The 22,092-nt window shown below is 40.0% G+C and overlaps 3 protein-coding genes across 3 annotated transcripts in view; 1 reads left to right on the top strand and 2 right to left on the bottom strand.

The window, feature by feature from the left end:
- Positions 1–1,208, bottom strand: part of cog1 (component of oligomeric golgi complex 1) — a 38,727-nt gene extending 37,519 nt beyond the window's left edge. The window contains exon 1 of the mRNA XM_060901318.1: positions 870–1,208. Coding sequence (XP_060757301.1) covers positions 870–1,175 — 306 coding nt within the window. The 5' untranslated portion in view covers positions 1,176–1,208. The remainder of the gene's footprint in view (positions 1–869) is intronic.
- Positions 1,209–5,175: 3,967 nt separating this feature from the next.
- smim22 (small integral membrane protein 22) lies at positions 5,176–16,978 on the top strand. Its single transcript, XM_060901317.1, has 4 exons — positions 5,176–5,423; positions 10,632–10,766; positions 15,877–15,947; positions 16,041–16,978. Exons 2-4 carry the CDS (start codon positions 10,637–10,639, stop codon positions 16,086–16,088), a joined length of 249 nt encoding a protein of 82 aa, XP_060757300.1. The 5' UTR covers positions 5,176–5,423; positions 10,632–10,636; the 3' UTR covers positions 16,089–16,978.
- Positions 16,979–19,132: 2,154 nt separating this feature from the next.
- rogdi (rogdi atypical leucine zipper) overlaps positions 19,133–22,092 on the bottom strand; it is a 38,626-nt gene continuing 35,666 nt past the window's right edge. The window contains exon 11 of the mRNA XM_060901316.1: positions 19,133–20,670. Coding sequence (XP_060757299.1) covers positions 20,629–20,670 — 42 coding nt within the window. The 3' untranslated portion in view covers positions 19,133–20,628. The remainder of the gene's footprint in view (positions 20,671–22,092) is intronic.

Below are 22,092 nucleotides of genomic sequence, written 5' to 3'. Positions count from 1 at the left end.
TTATGAGAAAACCACCTGGTGGTTTTCTGCAAATTTCTTCAACGTTATCGTGTAATTATTAAAATGGTTAACAGATGTATCGTAGGAGGGTGTAGCAACACCAATCTTGATGGGATTCGTACTCATCGTTTCCCAAAAGACCGGACAATGAGAGAGAAACGGGAGCGCTTGGTCTACACAGGCTGTGCACTGAAACCGTGCAAGCTCGCGCAGCCTGCCGGCGCTTCCTTAGGTGACGTCACAAATCTGGCTCCAGACTCCCTTGGGATTTTTCCAGACGCGTTTTGTGATTTTATTTTTTTTCTGCTGTAGACAGATGGCCTTGTGCAAAATTACCCTTCTGGATGAGTGTGTAAAGGGGACATACTTTCATATAAAAAAAAAACAACAACAATTTGGTCCAGGATATGCACTTTAAGTATGGACGGCCCCTCCGACCAGAAGGTATCCAAGCATCTGTGCTACCACCACCAGATTCGACAACAGCTTCTTCCCTGAGGCAGTCGGATTAGTCAAGACCCTAATCAAAATCCTCCCAAGACTTTATAATGCTGCTACCTGACACTTTTACGACAGTATTATGGTTCCTTCTACGACAGTCAGTCATTCAGTTAGGGAGGATTAGGGTTCCGCTCAAGCCTGTTCGATGTCGCACCATGGTCCTGGGGAACCAACATGGTATTCACAAGCTATATAGAGGAATGAGAATAAACACCACTTAAGACTTGCATTCAAGTATAATCTGGACTAAGATTTTCACACCCTTTCACTGTGTATAACTGATTGCCATGTTAGTCTGAATCCTGACTTCCAGAAGGAGACATGAACACGTGTTGGAGTGAGGAATGAGGGCACTGGAGTGACCCTACCTCGGCTCTACTGCTCTGAGGAGTGTGTCTGCTGTGTTTCAGAGTGTGACAGTAGTTCTGCATGTCCTGGATGGACTGCACCACTTTCTCTGAGCACTCCCTCATCTCCCCGATGGTGTCTGCAGCTTCGATCAAGTCCCTGTACCTCTCCCCGACCATCTGCCGCAGCTCCTCTTTCTTCTGCTCGATCTCCCCGCGGACTTTCCGCTCCACCGTGCGGATTTCATCGGTGCTATATCGCTCAAACAACACCATCGGATCTTTAATATCCGACACCCGAAGAGACTGAACCGGAACCGCGGCCATCACTGTTTCCCTGAGCTGCCAACTGGAAAAACCGGAAGTGCTGCATTGTATTTCTTCCGCCCGTTTTGTGGCAAGCCCCGCCCTCTTCCTCGTTCCCAACTCCGGAAGTAACTACTCTGCTCGCATTTTGTCCCTAAAATTCAAGAAAGAAATGACTTTTAAACATTCAAATTTATGTTTAAGTCTAAAACGCTGTTATACCTCTTTCAAGAAATCAAATAAGGTTACTGCCTTATTAACCAGAAATATATAAATCTTCATTTACATTTTAGCATAGCCTACCGTGGATCATGATAATAAAAATAGAATAACTGAAATAAACAGTATAAACACTCTAGATAAGAAATACACTCTTTATACTGGTTATTTCATGTTTACCTGCTATACCTCAAGTGCCCTTGACTGTTTATTTTATGTCCTTTTGCTCCAATATATATATATATATATATATATATATATATATATATTAGTGTTTAGTATATGTCTATCTCTTATCTAGAGTGTTTCTACTGTTTATATTGTTTATTTCAATTATTCTATTTTTATTTATTGCATTGCCTGTTTGCACCGTGGGTCAGAGAGGACTGAAATTTCATCTGTGCTGTATGTCGAGCATGTATAGCATCTCATCTCATTATCTCTAGCCGCTTTATCCTGTTCTACAGGGTCGCAGGCAAGCTGGAGCCTATCCCAGCTGACTACGGGCGAAAGGCGGGGTACACCCTGGACAAGTCGCCAGGTCATCACAGGGCTGATACATAGACACAGACAACCATTCACACTCACATTCACACCTACGGTCAATTTAGAGTCACCAGTTAACCTAACCTGCATGTCTTTGGACTGTGGGGGAAACCGGAGCACCCGGAGGAAACCCACGCGGACACGGGGAGAACATGCAAACTCCACACAGAAAGGCCCTCGCCGGCCACGGGGCTCGAACCCGGACCTTCTTGCTGTGAGGCGACAGCGCTAACCACTACACCACCGTGCCACCCCATGTATAGCATATTTGACAATAAAGTTGACTTGACTTGAAATAGACATAGACTAAACACTCACAGGTGTGTGTGTATATATATATATATATATATATATATATATATATATACACAACCCCGATTCCAAAAAAGTTGGGACAAAGGACAAATTGTAAATAAAAACGGAATGCCATAATTTACAAATCTCAAAAACTGATATTGTATTCACAATAGAACATAGACAACATATCAAATGTCGAAAGTGAGACATTTTGAAATTTCATGACAGCAACACATCTCAAAAAAGTTGGGACAGGGGCAATAAGAGGCTGGAAAAGTTAAGGTACAAAAAAGGAACAGCTGGAAGACCAAATTGCAACTCATTAGGTCAATTGGCAATAGGTCATTAACATGACTGGGTATAAAAAGAGCATCTTGGAGTGGCAGCGGCTCTCAGAAGTAAAGATGGGAAGAGGATCACCAATCCCCCTAATTCTGCGCCGACAAATAGTGGAGCAATATCAGAAAGGAGTTCGACAGTGTAAAATTGCAAAGAGTTTGAACATATCATCATCTACAGTGCATAATATCATCAAAAGATTCAGAGAATCTGGAAGAATCTCTGTGCGTAAGGGTCAAGGCCGGAAAACCATACTGGGTGCCCGTGATCTTCGGGCCCTTAGATGGCACTGCATCACATACAGGCATGCTTCTGTATTGGAAATCACAAAATGGGTTCAGGAATATTTCCAGAGAACATTATCTGTGAACACAATTCACCGTGCCATCTGCCGTTGCCAGCTAAAACTCTATAGTTCAAAGAAGAAGCCGTATCTAAACATGATCCAGAAGTGCAGACGTCTTCTCTGGGCCAAGGCTCATTTAAAATGGACTGTGGCAAAGTGGAAAACTGTTCTGTGGTCAGACGAATCAAAATTTGAAGTTCTTTATGGAAATCAGGGACGCCATGTCATTCGGACTAAAGAGGAGAAGGACGACCCAAGTTGTTATCAGCGCTCAGTTCAGAAGCCTGCATCTCTGATGGTATGGGGTTGCATTAGTGCGTGTGGCATGGGCAGCTTACATATCTGGAAAGACACCATTAATGCTGAAAGGTATATCCAGGTTCTAGAGCAACATATGCTCCCATCCAGACGACGTCTCTTTCAGGGAAGACCTTGCATTTTCCAACATGACAATGCCAAACCACATACTGCATCAATTACAGCATCATGGCTGCGTAGAAGAAGGGTCCGGGTACTGAACTGGCCAGCCTGCAGTCCAGATCTTTCACCCATAGAAAACATTTGGCGCATCATAAAACGGAAGATATGACAAAAATGACCTAAGACAGTTGAGCAACTAGAATCCTACATTAGACAAGAATGGGTTAACATTCCTATCCCTAAACTTGAGCAACTTGTCTCCTCAGTCCCCAGACGTTTACAGACTGTTGTAAAGAGAAAAGGGGATGTCTCACAGTGGTAAACATGGCCTTGTCCCAACTTTTTTGAGATGTGTTGTTGTCATGAAATTTCAAATCACCTAATTTTTCTCTTTAAATGATACATTTTCTCAGTTTAAACATTTGATATGTCGTCTATATTCTATTCTGAATAAAATATGGAATTTTGAAACTTCCACATCATTGCATTCCGTTTTTATTTACAATTTTTGTACTTTGTCCCGACTTTTTTGGAATCGGGGTTGTGTGTGTGTGTGCGCGTGTGTGTGTGTGTGTATATATATATATATATATATATATATATATATATATATATATATATATATATAAAACCACTACACCACCGTGTCGCCCCATCCATTCATTTATTTATTTAACCAAGACAAAGGCTGTACAATACTTCCTTTCTATTTAGGACGGTTGTTAAAACAGGATTATTTTCTCATGTCATTTGCCATTTTCACTTCATTCTCACAGTCATGTCTTAACAGTATTTATTGGTCACATAATTCACTGTCACAATATCCATGCAGCTTGCGACCAATATGACCAACGAATACTATTAAGGCATGACCATGAGAATGAAGTAAAAATGGCAAATAACATGAGAAAATAATCTTGTTTCAACAACTGTCCAAAATAGAAAGGAAGTACTGGACAGCCTTTGTGTTGGTATAATAATAATAATAATAATAATAATAATAATAATAATAATACAAAAGATACACTGTATAAGAGAACAACTGAAATAATCTCTGTTGAAATAATTACAGTAGTAAATGAGCTGTTAAAAAAATGATCAGAGACTGGACTGGAAAAGAAAAAAACGATCAGTGAAGGAAGAGGACGACTTTATTTGTCACATGCACACTTCAAGCACAGTGAGATTCATCCTCTGCATTTAACCCATCTGAAGCAGTGAACACACGCGCGCACACACCCAGAGCAGTGGGCAGCCACACTAGAGCGCCCGGGGAGCAGTCAGGGGTTCGGTACCTTGCTCAAGGGCACCTCAGCCCAAGGCCACCCCACGTTAACCTAACTCCATGTCTTTGGGGGAAACCGGAGCAAACCCACGCAGACAACATGCAAACTCCACACAGAAAGGCCCCCGCCGGCTGCTGGGCTCGAACCCAGAACCTTCTTGCTGTGAGGCGACCGTGCTAACCACTACACCACCGTGCCGCACTATAAAGATATGTAAGTGAGAAAATAAGAGGAGGTAATGAAAGGGGGAAAACAGTCAGGAGATCCTTTTCTTGGGGCAAATTTGCTTAACACATCAGCCAAGTACACCCGATGTGAGTGGTAAGATGGCGGCCAGATGGCTTCACTCGTGTCTCCAGTGAGGAATCGGCTCCGAGCTCCCCAGGTGTGAGCCAGTCCCGGCACAGAAGGAGGGATTTTACGAAATGCGGGTGGGAAAGTAAAAACGACTTTCCAAACTCCACGTCAACAAAAGGGTCAGAGGTTGTGTTTGGAAAAGAGGGAAGAGTAATCCGACACATCGCCACCTAGTGTTCAGTGTGAGTTAGTATCAATCAGAGCTTCCTTCTTATCTTAAACGTCTCAGAGTTTACAATTTGACCAGTGTCTGATATGATTAATATAGACCACACGTCATAAAAACGTGTGTGAGGTTATTGAACTCAGTGTGAGGGATTTTGTTCAATTCGTTCCCAAAGGGTTTGTTTGGTCAATGTGATTTTGCCGTGCGCATGCGCGGTGTAGGCTCAAACACGGGCAGGTGAGCTGCGACAGGTGTGTCCCGGAAGTGAGAGAAAGAAATCAACAAAATCACAGGTGAGTTTGGATGTTTTTAGTCTTTAAAGCGTCACTTTGCTAGATCTAAACATGTAAAAAAGATTGGAAGAAATCATATTTGGTGTTTGTGATAGTTTACTGAGTCTGTTTTGGTTGGGTTGAAATGATGTTTTAGGGTAAACAGAGACATGGTCTTGAGTTACAAAGAAACAAAATTATTTAATTTATCTTAGTTTATAAAGATATGAACTTTTTGATGAAGTGTTAAACAAGAAGTTCAAATGTCACTTATTGTTTTACTATTAGTGTTTGTGATTTTTGTGCTTAACATTAACATGCAGAAAGTGTGTGTGATATTAAATCCAAGTTACACAGAAGTTAGAAAAATGATACTTGAGCCTGGTCTCCGACCCAGTTTAATTTTCTTCCTTGTTCCTTGTAAATGTTTTTCTTAAGTCAGTTTTTTTTCTCAATTAGACTACGAGATCTCAGATAATAAGCTATCATGAAAGTGCAGAAGTATGTTCATTTAAGATGCAAAACATGGGTCAGAAGTGACCCGGCTGAGTTTTTATCTTCTATATCTTTGCAATAAATTAATTCCATCGTTCAGCATTCAAGGTATTCCTCAATTAACTTTTGTTTTTGATCATCATAGAGCCTTATTAGGGTGCATCAGTTGCCCTCACTTTCATAAAATCTGATGCATTTTTGTTTGGATGTTCCTTTTCACCAATAAAGACATCCTATAAAATTTTTTGACCATATTCAAAAGTCTAATGGTGGCACCATGAGGTTCTTTTTTTTTTTTTTTTTGCTAAAAAACGCTTATTTTATGTTTTCGCATAAGGTTTGAATCACAATGTTGGACTCCGTTTTTATTGATTTCTTGTGAGCCAGAGATCATGTTAAGAACCTTTGCATATCTGAGCTACTGTGTGGCGATATGGGGTAATACCTACAAATCTAACCTGCAGCCGTTATGCACATTACAAAAAAGAGCAATAAGAATTGTCAATAATACGGGATATCTTGAGCATACAAACGCATTATTCGTAAAAGCACACACTCTGAAATTCACGGATCTGGTTAAACACAAGACTGAATAAATTATGTATAAAGCAAGACATAACCTTCTTCCGGGTGAGGTACAAAATACGTTTATGGAAAGGCAGGGTGGGTATAACCTGAGAGGGGAAATTAATTTTAAGAGAGTAAATGTTAGAACAACTATGAAAAGTATGTGCCTAACAGTCTGTGGGGTGAAATTGTGGAATGGTCTGGATAATGAACTCAAAAATAGCACCAACATAAAACTGTTTAAAAAATTATATAAAAACATGTTAATAAAAATATGAGAATGAGGACAGGCAGACTATATAGGTGATGATGAAATTGAGAGTAAGTCTGTGACTGGTCTTCTTGTATTTAGTGTATAGCTATAGGTATGTGTATATGTATGTACTGTATATATGTATTGTATGTGTGTCTATATGCATAACATAAGTATCTGTATATATGATTTGATTTGGTCGATATTATACCATGTCGGTATGTTTTGGTATATTTTCTTTTTTGTTTATTGCTTTTGTTTTCTTTTGTATATATAGTTTATTATGGTGGAAAGTGACATTTGATTAGCGGTGGTATAGAGGGTTAGGATTGGATAAGTTATTACTTCTTCCTAATCCTTTCTGAACATTATGTTATTGCCTTGTGGCTACGCTATTCTGTTTGTTTATGACGATGTTTTGATTATTGCATTTTTTTATTTAAATTTTTATTTTTATATCTTCTTTATTGTTCAGAATAAAGTAATCAATCAAACCTTTGCAAGGGATTGAGAAGCATTAATGTGATTCATAATACATTTGTATTGTTTAAAAGGAGTTGAACAATGATTCAATGAACAGCTAAAACTCAAACTGTGCTTGATAATATATTTAGAATATGTACTAAAAATGTGTGTCTAAGATATTTGGTATACTCTATAAGGTGCCATAATGTTTCGTGAAAAGTGATCGAAATTTTGTCATAAAAGTCATAAAATAGCAGCTTTTTCCATAACTTTGAGCTCCTGGTGCCACCGTTAAACTTTTGAATTTTGTCAAAATATTTCACCCAGTGTGTTTTCTTACCAAAAGGAACATAAAAACAAAAATGCATCATGATTAGAGGAACTTTTCATTTTTAGGGGGCAACTGATGCACCCTAATCCTTTATTTTATTTTTTCCTTTCTTACTTTTTGAATAAAAACCCTTTTTGTATCACTACCCTTCAAATGCACAACATGGGTCAAAAACGACCTGCATTCATTTTCCAGGTTATTTCATGTATGGCTGAGTGTTTTTAATGATATACTTTTGAAATAAATTCATTTTCTCATTTACTTTTCCAAATATGCAGTAAATATCTTGTTTTTGTTTAGCACAAATCATCATTTTTATTTTTCCTTTCTTCAGTTATGAACAAGCACAGCTTTTGTAATTCTACATCAAGTTTACACACATGGGTCAGAAACGACCCGCATGCATTTACTACAGCGTTTGGTGGGAACTGTGAATTGTGCTTGTGTCAGACATTTCACAGCTCAGCACAGCGCCCTTTGCCCATCTAATACATGCAAGTAATGTTTTTCAATTGTTCTAACATTACCTTAGAAAAAAATTGATTATGTTTAGGTTCCCTTGAGAGTGAGCTGATTACTCGTCAGAAAGTTACAAGTAATTACTATTAGCTACCGAGCTGTTGACATATTCTACTTTAGTTAGCTAATTTTATTGTAGTTAGCTTAGCTAACTACATAGTTAATAAATAAATAACTGGCCTCATTCACTGCTAAAGTAATTACTTGAAACAAATTACTATTATTATAGTAAGACATTTAATTTTAAATCACACTTGGATGACCCATGTGTAGTAATATAAAAAATATTTTTGTTCATAAAGTAGGAAAGAAAAAATTAAATTAATGATTTGTGGTAATTAAAAACAAGATATTTAAAGAATATTTGGAATATTCAATCATAAATTGATTTCAAAAGATAGAGCAAAGAAAAACTCATGAATGCGGGTCATTTTTGACCCATGTTGTGCATTAGAAGGGGTGTGCATGTGTTTTGCATCAAAGGGTTCAAAAAAGTCATCTAAATTTAAAAAAAAAAAGGGAAAATTTTATTATATTCATTCATGCATTTATCCATCCATCCATTATCTGTAGCCGCTTATCCTGTCCTACAGGGTCGCAGGCGAGCCGGAGTCTATCCCAGCTGACTATGGACGAGAGGCGGGGTACACCCTGGACAAGTCGCCAGGTCATCGCAGGGCTGACACGAAGACAACCAACCATTCACATTCACACCTACGGTCAATTTAGAGCCACCAATTAACCTAACCTGCATGTCTTTGGACTGTGAGGGAAACCGGAGCACCCGGAGAACATGCAAACTCCACACAGAAAGCCCCTCACTGGACGCTGGGCTCGAACCCAGGACCTTCTTGCTGTGAGGCAACAGTGCTAACCACTACACCACTGTGCCACCCTTATGATATTCATATTATTTGAGATATTCATATGACTTTTTTTTTTTTTTGGACAAAATATTTCCTATGATACTTGAACATCCTTAATGGAAAAACAAAACGAATAACGTCCAGTAAGTGGTATTTTTGAGCTTACAATTTGATTTCAACAGTCCATTCCCCCTCCACGTACAAAGATATCATCGCTCTTAAATTTTGGGATACATTGCACTGTCCATGGGCGGCACGGTGGTGTAGCAGTTAGCGCTTTCACCTCACAGCAAGAAGGTCCTGGGTTCGAGCGAGGGCCTTTCTGTGTGGAGTTTGCATGGTGTCTGCATGGGTTTCCCCCACAGTCCAAAGACATGCAGGTTAGGTTAATTGGCGACTCTAAATTGACAGTAGGTGTGACTGGTTGTTTGTCTGTGATGACCTGGCGACTTGTCCAGGGTGTACCCCGCCTCTCACCCATAGTCAGTTGGGATAGGCTCCAGCTTGCCTGCAACCCTGCAGAACAGGATAAGCAGCTACAGATAATGGATGGATGGATACATTGTCCATTCCTGTGGAGAGAATAATAGCACCGAGCCTCTTTCTGTAACTTCTAGATGATCTCTCATTCTTCTCTACGCAGTACATGTACAAAAGTGTCTTTTGGACACTTTTTTTTGTTTGTTTTTTAAATTAAGATAACATTTTCTTCAGCATTCAAATCCAGAGAATGAGGTGATTCTTTCATTCCCAACACATACACTGATTGATTCTCAAGAATCGGCTAAACAATTCACTTGTCACTCAGTTTATTTTATAATTGTGCAAAAGTCTTTTTCAGACTTTGGAAACTTTATTATTATTATTGTCTTGTGGTCAATTTTAACTGCTTATGTATTTAACATGAGTTTGCAGGTCAAGGTCCATCAAGGTTTTTCCTCATTGTGGTGGTTGTTAAAGCGATTTCACATGCATTTAGTTTCTAGAGAATGAAAGCAAATAAAAGACTAGATGTTTCTCAGTGATTTGTATTCTGCATAATTTTTTAACTTGTGGATTTATCCATCCATTGAGTATCCCTTAAGTGTCACGGGTTTTTGCCATATTTTCAGAGATTTTTTTTTTCCTTCCAATATATTTCTCATTCTCCTGAAAGGTACCAGCAATTCTTGAGTTGACCATAAAAAAAAAAAAGAGGATTTCTGTAGAGAATTCCTATATACGTTGTATGGCCGAAGGTTTGTGGACACCTGACCATCACACCTATATGTGCTTGTTGAACATCCCATTCCAGACTTTGTCCAACCTTTTGCTCTTCCTGCGAAGGCTTTCCATTAGATTTTGGAGCGTGGCTATGATCACTTGTGATAATTCAGCTATGAGCTCATTAGTGTGGTCGAGCACTGATGTTGGGTGGGGTTGAGGTCAGGGCTCTATGCAGGACACTCGACTGGGTTTTTTTTTTTTTTTTTAACACACACACCAACCTTGGTGAATCATGTCTTCATGGAGCTCGCTTTGTGTTCAGGGGTATTCTCTTGCTGGAAGAGGTTTGGGCATCTTAGTTCCAGCATACAATTGTGTGATTTCAAATTTTTGGCAACAATCTGGGGGACATCATCATATGGGTGTGATGTTCGGGTGTTGACAAACTTTTGGCCATGCAAGTCTATCATGAGAAGTGTATCGGCTCTGATAAAGAAATAAATCTGCAGTTGTTTGTTTAAACACAGCCACGATGTCTAAGGACAACCTGCAGGAGGACTTTCAGAACCAGGTTAATGATGTTTTCACCCGGCTGCAGAACAAGCAGATGTTTCAGTCTGACTGGGACATTGCCTCCTTCGCCATTTTCTTCATCTTTATCGGTGAGTCAGTGTGGCTGCAAGCGGCTTCAGGCACCAGCTCAACGTCAAAACCGGATGGGTGGGGAAGAAGCCCTCTTTGAAAGAGGTCTATAGAAGAATGTCTGGGTCACCCTGGAATAAACCATTTATGTACAGAGAGGGAGGATCGGATACTCTAATCTCTCTGTCTAACACAGTCCATTTGATGCTAGAACTAATCATTCTTCTCCAGACATGGAGCATTTAATGCTTTTACTTCCATAGGGACCTATGCAAGGTCTGATTAGCAAGGTCTCCCAACTCTTATTTACTTACTGCCGTGCCAATCCACTACTTTGGCCTAGGTTTTCCCAGCAGAGTAATTAGGACTCGGGTTGTTGCCTGTGTAAAACTACAGAACAGCTGGGCCTGATAAGCTATCAACATTTGGTAACTGGAAACAGTTATGCATTACTAGGGAAAAGCACTGAAGAACTGGGGTACCTACTAGTGCAAGTAAATAGTTGCTGGGGATGGTCCCAGTTTTAGTGGTGCAAAAAAAAAAAAAGAGCACCAGGGCATGGTCCGTGCTGAAATTTAGTAATATTACTGTTTGTCACATCTGGCTGCCGTCTACTGAAGGAATGAGGACTAGGGAGCAGTCAAGATCTTCGTAATTAATGATTGAAAGCAGACACACAAAAGTTATAAGCAGGAATTGGCAGCAGAGTGAGACTCTTTTCAGAGTGATGGGTGTAGGGGGGGAAAACTGTTTTGCCCCTTGGCCCCTAAGGGTAGGGGAGGTTTGAAATGTGCATGATACTCCCCATCACTCACCCTTTCCTGACACCTATGTAAACAATCTGCTGTTTGACCTCCCGACCCCAAGGGAGATCGGGTTTCAGTCGGTGCTATCGGTAAAAGCAATTAAGAGCTGGATTAAATCGAGCATGCCAAGCTCTGCGGACTAAATAGGATCTGGTAGTAAGAGACCACGGGCAAGTGGACATGAGGTAAAGTAATTCAGACCTGGGCTATGTTTGTTTAATAAACCAGGTGTTAACGATTTTGGATCAGTAAAGTGTCTTCAAGATTTGTGTATTGAAGTTTATTCAGCTCACTTCATACCACAGCACTGCTGAACGTTCAAATATTATTGGTCAAAAGTTGTTGATTTTTTTTTTTTTTTTATAACGGCATGGTTCGGCCCGGAGTGCTAGCTACAAGGTACAATCACGGTAATCTTCTATCACTTTTTTTCTATAGTAGCATCTTTTATTTCTTTCGCGGTGCGGTTTCCATCAAATCCTGCGCTTTGATTGGCTGGCGAGCGCGTCCGTATCCTACAGTACAGACCCCAGTTATGGATCTCTGGCGACTCGCTCATTCACAACAACAAACATAGTAGCAATTTTTGTCAACATTTATTTTCGCATTTCTCAGGAGAATAGCATTAATTTTACAGCATGGATCGAGATAACGACAGTGTTCACAGCGAAAGCGAGTTTTACTACCCTGAGGAAGAAGAAAGCTAAAAACCTCTAACTGTTGCTAACGCCGAGCAAAAACATGGCTGAATCCTGAATGACTCAGTTTTGTATAAATCAGGGACTACATAGGCGGCAAAATGTAGTTTTTTTTTTTTTTTTCCCTGCCATGGAAGTGCACATGTATACCGAGGAGGCAGTAATTTGCATTACAGCCGTGAATGAGGATTCAAAATGGCGGCTCAGATCAGTTTTCCCTTTTGGGCGCTCTCGTTTTCTGTTAGAATTTGGTAAAGAAAAAAATAAATACAGTGGGGCAAAAAAGTATTTAGTCAGTCACCAATTGTGCAAGTTCTCCCACTTAAAAAGATGAGAGAGGCCTGTAATTTTCATCATAGGTACACTTCAACTATGAGAGACAGAATGGGGGAAAGAATCCAGGAAATCACATTGTAGGATTTTTAATGAATTAATTGGTAAATTCCTCGGTAAAATAAGTATTTGGTCACCTACAAACAAGCAAGATTTCTGGCTCTCACAGACCTGTAACAACTTCTTTAAGAGGCTCCTCTGTCCTCCACTCGTTACCTGTATTAATGGCACCTGTTTGAACTCGTTATCAGTATAAAACACACCTGTCCACAACCTCAAACAGTTACACTCCAAATTCCACTATGGCCAAGACCAAAGAGCTGTCAAAGGACACCAGAAACAAAATTGTAGACCTGCACCAGGCTGGGAAGACTGAATCTGCAATCGGTAAGCAGTTTGGTGTGAAGAAATCAACTGTGGGAGCAATTATTAGAAAATGGAAGACATACAAGACCACTGATGATCTCCCTCGATCTGGGGCTCCATGCAAAATCTTACCCCGTGGGGTCAAAATGATCACAAGAACGCTGAGCAAAAATCCCAGAACTATATGGGGGGACCTAGTGAATGACCTGCAGAGAGCTGGGACCAAAGTAACAAAGGCTACCATGAGTAACACACTACGCCGCCAGGGACTCAAATCCTGCAGTGCCAGACGTGTCCCCCTGCTTAAGCCAGTACATGTCCAGGCCCGTCTGAAGTTTGCTAGAGAGCATTTGGATGATCCAGAAGAGGATTGGGAGAATGTCATATGGTCAGATGAAACCAAAATAGAACTTTTTGGTAAAAACTCAACTTGTCGTGTTTGGAGGAGAAAGAATGCTGAGTTGCATCCAAAGAACACCATACCTACTGTGAAGCATGGGGGTGGAAACACCATGCTTTTGGGGCTGTTTTTCTGCAAAGGGACCAGGACGACTGATCCGTGTAAAGGAACGAATGAATGGGACCATATATTGTGAGATTTTGAGTGAAAACCTCCTTCCATCAGCAAGGGCATTGAAGATGAAACGTGGCTGGGTCTTTCAGCATGACAATGATCCCAAACACACCGCCCGGGCAACGAAGGAGTGGCTTCGTAAGAAGCATTTCAAGGTCCTGGAGTGGCCTAGCCAGTCTCCAGATCTCAACCCCATAGAAAATCTTTGGAGGGAGTTGAAAGTCCGTGTTGCCCAGCGACAGCCCCAAAACATCACTGCTCTAGAGGAGATCTGCATGGAGGAATGGGCCAAAATACCAGCAACAGTGTGTGAAAACCTTGTGAAGACTTACAGAAAACGTTTGACCTCTGTCATTGCCAACAAAGGGTATATAACCAAGTATTGAGATGAACTTTTGTTATTGACCAAATACTTATTTTCCACCATAATTTGCAAATAAATTCTTTAAAAATCAATGTGATTTTTCTGGATTTTTTTTTCTCATTTTGTCTCTCATAGTTGAAGTGTACCTATGTTGAAAATTACAGGCGCCTCTCATCTTTAAGTGGGAGAACTTGCACAATTGGTGACTGACAATACTTTTTTGCTGCACTGTATATTATTTACCAGCTTAAGTTTGGTCCGTATGGTGAAATACTGTGACCTCGGTCAGTACTTTCAAGACCTCGGTCACGGTATTTCATGATACGGACCTCCCAGCTGGTAAATAACACACATGGTGGATGTTTTACATAATCTAAGGCAATAATACCTTAAATAGATTAAAAATGTGCCGTTATTTCACAAAGAAAAATAAACACACAATTGTGGTGGACATGGTGAGGTTTCACAACAGGAGTTTGCTCTTTGATTTTCTTGGCAACAGGACAAATTGATTTTTGCATTATTAATTTTAAAAGGGAGAAGGAATGACTTGTGGACACAAACTAGACTGGAAATAGGCGTATCAGACGCTCGCTGGCCGTGCTGTGAAAATTGTGTATGCAGACGCTCATCTAAGTTTCCAAATCTGGCATTGCTTAACTCTTGAATATTTTCTATCATTAAAAAGATTATAATTTCTGCTCTCCAAAGAAATTTCTCATTAAGATCTGTTCAGTACTTTGGGAGTAACGGCAGGTTGAAGTTGGTACAACGGAGTACACTCTCTGCTTGCGGGACGTTGGGGAAACTGCCGGTGCTTTTCTTTTTGAGTCATGGGAAAGCGCTCAGGCTCACTCTCTCCTGATCGGTTTCTGACTGGATTAAACGTGAATATCAGTCTGCTAACTTTTATAGGGATGTTCTCTCGCTCTCACTGTTTCTGATGAAGCGTTCAGCAGAATTTTCCGTCTGTTGGTTTTGATGTTATTCTTCACGGGAGACTTTGAAGTGGGTTTTCATAGCTTTACCTACTTATTTTTTCAAATCAAACTGATTCATGTAAATAACTATTTTAGAATATCACTGGAGTTGTTTTGATGAAAAATATTGAGATCATCCCAACCACGAAGATATTTAAAAAAAACGGAAGTCAGAAACGCGAGTTTCAATTTAATTGAAATTGTTTACTGGATGTGGATCAGACTTTTTTTTTTTCGAGGTTCGCTTTAAAGATGGTGAATATCATTTTATAGTCTTTCATATAAACACTAGTAGGTCCTACTTTTGAGAAATACAAAGGCCTACGGAGCACAAAGAGGGGATTAGAAATAATCTTTGATTCCTTTTTTTTTTGAGTGTACAGATTTAACATGTTACCTAATTAGTATAATGTATGCGAATTAAACACCTAATTTGCATATTTTTGACTAGTTTTTCTAACTTTGAATTCAGTATACAACCATCTATGTGCCTGCCAATTTCCATGTAAATATCTTGAAAAATAGAAAAGTTATTAAGAAAAAAACATTTGATCTCATTTGTTAATGAGGCCCATTTTGGACCATGTGACCCTCATGCAGAATATTCCAGCAGGTTTCTAAAAATTAAGCCGTTTCTTCAATCTTTGATTTGTAATAGCTCAAGAACGGGTCAACCTCCTGTATTTTAATTCTGTAAAAAGCATTCAATTCTGAATTCAGTGAGAGCAGTTTCAAGCAATTTGGATTGAATTTGAATTCTCACCTAATATGCGTACTATAAATTGGCGATAAAACATCAATTTAATTATAATCATTGTGTAAGAGGAATTAAATGCTTCAGGACATACTTTTAACGCTAACAGTGGTGACTCCTCCATCTGTATCACGCTACACGCACCTTCATTTAAAAAAAAAAAATTTTTTATTTTTTTAAATTCTTTACTCGACTCACCTTGACGGGTTGCGTTTAAAAATGCTGTGTAATAAAAATATGCTCTCCTTTCCTCAGGTATGGTTCTGCTGCTTGTCATTCTGGTTCTTATACGCTGCTGCTGTTGCTGCTGCCTCTGTGATGAAAAGGTACCGCAGTACAATCCAGATTTAATTTTACAGACATTTACGCAAAATACAGTGCTCTCTTGGCTAACAGATGCTCTTTTTCATTATTTCCAGCCCAAAAGACACAAAGTGGGCATCGACAACATGGCGCTGCAGCCATAAAGCTCAAGAATAGCATCCAGCCAGGCTTGGAGTACTCGAGTCTGACTCGTGCCCTGATTTTAAGGACTTGTGACTTGACTTTGACTTGAACTGATGACTGGGACTCGTAAATTGGAGACGAGGACTTGGATTTTTTCGTCACGTCATAATAATTTGGCATAAGAGATTTTATATTTACATTAATTTTAGTGCAAGAGAATGCACTTCCACCTGTTCAGGAATAAACTAAAGTTAATGGCGGTAAAATGCCTGGAGAGAACGCCCCTAGGATTGTCCGTTTTGCTTATACAGACTTGGCTTGCTTGCTGAGCGATGAACTAGCTAGTGTTAACCCTCTCTCATGTTATTTGCCCTGTTGATAGTGGGCGGGGCTTGCTGAGCGATGAAGCTTTTTATCTGTAGTATATTAACTAATGGCGCAGTCGAGCAGGAACGTTAGTCCAACACGGTAGCGGAGACGCTTTCATATAAAGGCAGCAACAGCCACCGTCAAACGGTGCGGTTAGAATCTTCTTCTCGGACTCGACTCAATTTTCTTTAATGACTTGGACTTGAACACTGGGGACTCGAGACTTGACTACAACACTGCGTCCAGCATATTCATTATCCCTTTCAAAACACTTTTAGAAATCTTTTTCCTGCTGTAATTTGCCACACCATGCTTAAGAATAGATCGAGTTTAAGAGAATGTAGAAAATGATGAACTAAACACTGTTTTAAAGGTGAAATTGCACACCCACACTGTAAATGTGAGATGAATATTTATTGTAGCTGAATTTAGTTTATCATTTACAATGACTGGTATTTAAATGTAAAAGTGCTCTCTACTTTCAGGTATAATTGTTTTCTACTTCCTGCTTGCATTATGGATATATTTTTATGATTCTGTCTGGAATAATAAAAGTGTGATTATACTATACTGTATAATGCAAGTTGATTTATTTGGTAACGGCAGATGAATGTAAGCAGCACACACTTTTACTTGGCTGTGCTTTTCAACACTGTCTTGTCTGAAGCAGCTGAAGTTGTATCTTCAACTTGGACACGGGTACCACCTACAATCTCATGGGTGCACTCGTTCTGTGCGGTGAGAATAGCGGGTAAATATTTGGCCGTTCGGGTTTTCGGGTAGAAATTCAGAGACTGGGGTTTCCAGCGACGCCAACACAATCTCATCTCATCTCATTATCTTTAGCCGCTTTATCTTTCTACAGGGTCGCAGGCAAGCTGGAGCCTATCCCAGCTGACTACGGGCGAAAGGCGGGGTACACCCTGGACAAGTCGCCAGGTCATCACAGGGCTGACACATAGACACAGACAACCATTCACACCTACGGTCAATTTAGAGTCACCAGTTAACCTAACCTGCATGTCTTTGGACTGTGGGGGAAACCGGAGCACCCGGAGGAAACCCACGCGGACACGGGGAGAACATGCAAACTCCACACAGAAAGGCCCTCGCCGGCCCCGGGGCTCGAACCCAGGACCTTCTTGCTGTGAGGCGACAGTGCTAACCACTACACCACCGTGCCGCCGCCAACACAATCTCACCTCAAATTCTTATCTTACGCACTACACCTGAACTAATTGGAATGGGGATGTGGCCATGAGTTAATTTATTACTATTACTACTTTTAATATGGTCAAATCTTAAAACCTCCCTTTTGTACGCTTAAAAGTAGACACCCTTTCGATTTCGTAAAATTTGGTCACTGCGGTATGTTTATTTTTGTAATCTCTCTCTCAAAAAAAAAAAAATCGGGATTCCTGAGCAAATCATGTGCATGAAATTGCTCGTTTCCCACAGTCAAGCAAACAGAGGAAGTCCGTGTGCACATGCGCATGCTTATAGTCGTTGTTGTCATAAGCGAGTATCTCACTGGGCTGCGACAGCTTGCGACAAACTGCGAACATCATTCGCAGGAGAGGTTCAAAAGTGTCTTGAAACATTCGCGGGGCTTCTCGATTTCCTCGCATGAGTCGCAAAGGCATCGTGAACCCTTCTCAAGTCAGTTTCCGTGAGGCTTCCTCTACTTCCCTGCCTGCCAAGGGAAAGCCGGGCTGCGACTAGTTGGAGACACAACAATTGCGGTAAAATATGCGAATAGCAATTCAGTGTGATTCCAAGTGAAAATTATCGCAAATTCACGTTTTATCGCAATTGTGCCTCCAAGTAGTTGCGGGCTGTCACAGCCCAGTGAGATACTACCCTTAATCTTTCAGGTTTTATGGCAGCTGGCATCCACAGTGTTGCATGACTGCCATCTACAGGTTTATCTTGACCGTGCACTAACAGTTCCATCATTCTGACACTAAACGAACAGTTGATCACACCGAGGTGCTCGCTGACCGCCGATATTTATTAGTTTGGTCCTGCATTTCCTTTCCTTTATATATAACATAATGTATTTTCTTCTTGCTTTCCGTTACTGTAGTCGGTCTTTCACGTTCCGTTTGCACACTTGCATCCTTCGTTTTTCTCGCCTGTTTCAAATTTGTATCCCACAAAGCCTTGCGCGAACGGGGAAAGCCCACCATGTCATGGATGACATAGTATCTTGAATGAGGTTGCGGAGAATTTAGGGCCACGTTGGCTCTAAATTCATTAATTGTTCTTTTAGGAAAAAAAGTAATAAAATCACAAGTCTGTGTTTCGAATTCAGTAGCTTTCATCCACTTAAATAACTGGATGTCAGGGAAAATTCTTTTTATGACCTAAATGTGAAAAATCTGAAAGGCAGTCTAGCTTTAACTGGCCAAATAGTTCAGGATCTTGAAGGCTGCAATCAGAATGGCTACGAGCTACTTTCGTGTGCGTGTATGTATGCGCACATTTCTATAAAATAGTTTGACTGGAAAGAATCATTTTGAACACTGACTAATTAAAGTGCTGTGTATGAAACAGTGTTAAGAAAATGTGGGTGGTGCACTATTTGCAGTGAAAGTACTTGGTTCTTGGTCATTCAGTGGCAGATTACCAGTGGAGACTGGTTTGCAGGACTACCAGAAGACATGGACATGGTAGACTTTAGACTTCAACACGTTTATTGCACAGTTAGTCAACATGAAACACTTTGTAGATGGAAAATATTTACACTTAACACCAAGTCATTGTTCAGTATTTGGAATAGTCAAATGATTAAAACAGAGATCGTGTCAATTTTATTCATCAGCTTGAATAAATAAAACGTAACTTGACGACAAAAGCATAGCTTGGATCATATGAGGAAATTAAACAAAAACAGATCCAACATGGAATACATAGGAGTGCAATAATGATTTCGCTGTAGTTAAACTGGTCAAGTAGTGCTCCAGTTACACAATCTGGCCAAAAGGCTGTGGCCACTTGACCAATCGCACCAATATGTGCTTGTTGAGTACCCCATTCCAGATTTAGCCTTCCTTTACCGCTCTTCTGGGATGGCTAATGTTGGGCAAGGAGGCCTGGCATTCAGTCGACATTCCAGTTCACCCCAAAGGTATGCAGATGGGTTGAGGTCAGAGCTCAAATCAGACCTCTTGAGTTCTTCCACACCAGCAAAACCAGATCTTCATGGACCTCGATTTGTGCACAGTAGCATTGTCGTGCTGGAGCATACTTGGGTCTCTTCGTTCCAGTGAAGGAAAATTGTAATGCAACAGCTGCAAAGATCTTTGATCCAACTACATGCTTCCAACTTTGTGGCAACAGTTTGGGGAAGAACCACGAGTGCGATTGTCAGGTGGCCATGTACTTTTTGCCATAAAGTGTATATTAATGCAAATATATAAATCAGCAAAAAGTTGCTTAAATTGCCTAAAGTGAAAGGTACACAATGTCCCCTTTACCCAAAATGTTGTCAGTCAGAATCAGAAAACACGTGTTTGCTTCTTCAGTTCTGCTTTGGCGCTACAAAACGAGATGTAGATAAGTAGTAGCCTCCAATTCAGCACTGTACAATCAGCATGCTTATAATCATCATACACTTGCCTCAAATAACACATTTTGTAGCATCAGTACAAACAAAGACACATGTAGCTTGGCAGACTGGCAGACACATTCCCGGCATGGGGAAATTGTATACATTTTTGGTCAAACTATCAGATTAACACATCTAAAAAAATAATAAATGATTAAATGAAATGCATCATGGACCATAAAAGGAGTTTCAGGAATGATGACGACGACATGTGACACTAAATAGTATCATCAGAAAAAACAGTGCTAACCAGATTTTGATCATAGCTCTTATAATTAAAATAGTTCACAGCTTTTCTTCAAAATAATAACGGAATGACAATTTTACTTCACTGTTTAACAACAAATCGAAAAAAATCAAAGTTAATTATCATACCCATTTCACTTACATGACAGGACTTGACCTGGACCCACATTCATTCTACCCAGTTATGATACGCGCACACAAATTAACAGTTGGTCCGAAAGCAAATACTATGTGGATTCATAACATGGTGTAGTGTATTTTCTATTGTGTTAATTTATATTCTTTTATTTAATTCTGCACTTACAGTACAGCAAAAATTTATATCTTTGGTCAGCTCAATATGGCCTGTAGTTCCAGAAGCTGGAGAACACAGAAATCTGCCATGTGGGGGGAAAAAAAGAAAAAACAAAGATCAATTGTGAGCCTCTGCTCACTTCCGTATCCCCCCCACCACCACTCTCGCTTATATCAGAATGCAAGCAATCGAAGGGATAGGACACTTATTATGAATGTTGACTTCAACAAATAATTAACCTTGAAACAAGTAAGTAAAGAGCAGTGTCTCTCCCCAGGGATTTCAAACAGCATCCTGGTAAAAAGTCGTTTTGAAATAGCATTTTGCTTCTTGAAATAGCATCAAAATCCACCCTATAGGTTTCGTAAATACATTCAGTCGGTAAACAGGAAGTCAATGTGCGACAGACCTGAAAACAGTAGACACGGTATAGAACCCCGAGCTGAAGCTCGGTACCAAATATCAAGCAGTTGTGATTTGAAGTTGTTGAGAAAAGTGTTGTGAAAATTTTGTAAAATCCACCGTATGTTTCATAAATACATTCAATCAGTAAACAGGAAGTCGATGTGCGACAGACCTGAAAACGGTAGACACGGTATAGAACCCCAAGCTGAAGCTCAGTACCAAATATCGAGCAGTTGTGATTTGAAGTTGTTGAGAAAAGTGTTGTGAAAATTTTGTAAAATCCACCATATGTTTCATAAATACATTCAATCAGTAAACAGGAAGTCGATGTGCGACAGACCTGAAAATGGTAGACACGGTATAGAACCCCAAGCTGAAGCTTGGTACCAAATATCGAGCAGTTGTGATTTGTAGTTGCTGAGAAAAGTGTTATGAAAATTTTGAAAATCCACACTAAAGGCTTCGTAAATACATTTCAGTCGGTAAACAGGAAGTCAGTCAATGTGCGACAGACCTGAAAACGGTATAGAACCTCAAGCTGAAGTTTGGTACCAAGTACCAAGCTGCTATGATTTGTGGTTGCTGAGAAAAAGGGTGTTTCGGACGGATGGACGGACAGAGGTAAACCAGTATACCCCCCCTTCTTCGGTGCGGGGGTCTAAAAAAAAAAAAAAAAAAAAAAAACTTGTGAATTATCTAATTAAAAAACCCCACACATTAAACTTACTACCATTTGTTCATGGTGATTATGCTCTAATTGTTATCTCAAAAATCATTTCAATTTCCTCCTTGCTAACTGCCAAGGGTGATGAGAATCTCTTGGAAATTTTCTTATGCATTTGCACAGATAAGTCAAGATCTTCAACCAAGTCAGTGACATACTGCATGAGACAGTATTTGCAATAAAGTACCGCTGTCCATCTTTCCCTTTGTTTTTTCCTCCTACAGATGGTGGACTACATGTACACCATATGGAGCTTATAACTTCCAAGACAGCCCTGAAATAGTCCCATGAGTAGCCTTATGTCTACAGCTGCATCTAGGATATTTTTCCATCTGATAATTTTGTCATGTTCTCCAGACTCAGCAACATCTAAAT

Source organism: Neoarius graeffei, chromosome 20, assembly GCF_027579695.1.
Source record: "Neoarius graeffei isolate fNeoGra1 chromosome 20, fNeoGra1.pri, whole genome shotgun sequence".
Taxonomy (NCBI): Eukaryota; Metazoa; Chordata; class Actinopteri; order Siluriformes; family Ariidae; genus Neoarius; species Neoarius graeffei.
This window is presented reverse-complemented; position numbering and strand designations above follow the sequence as displayed.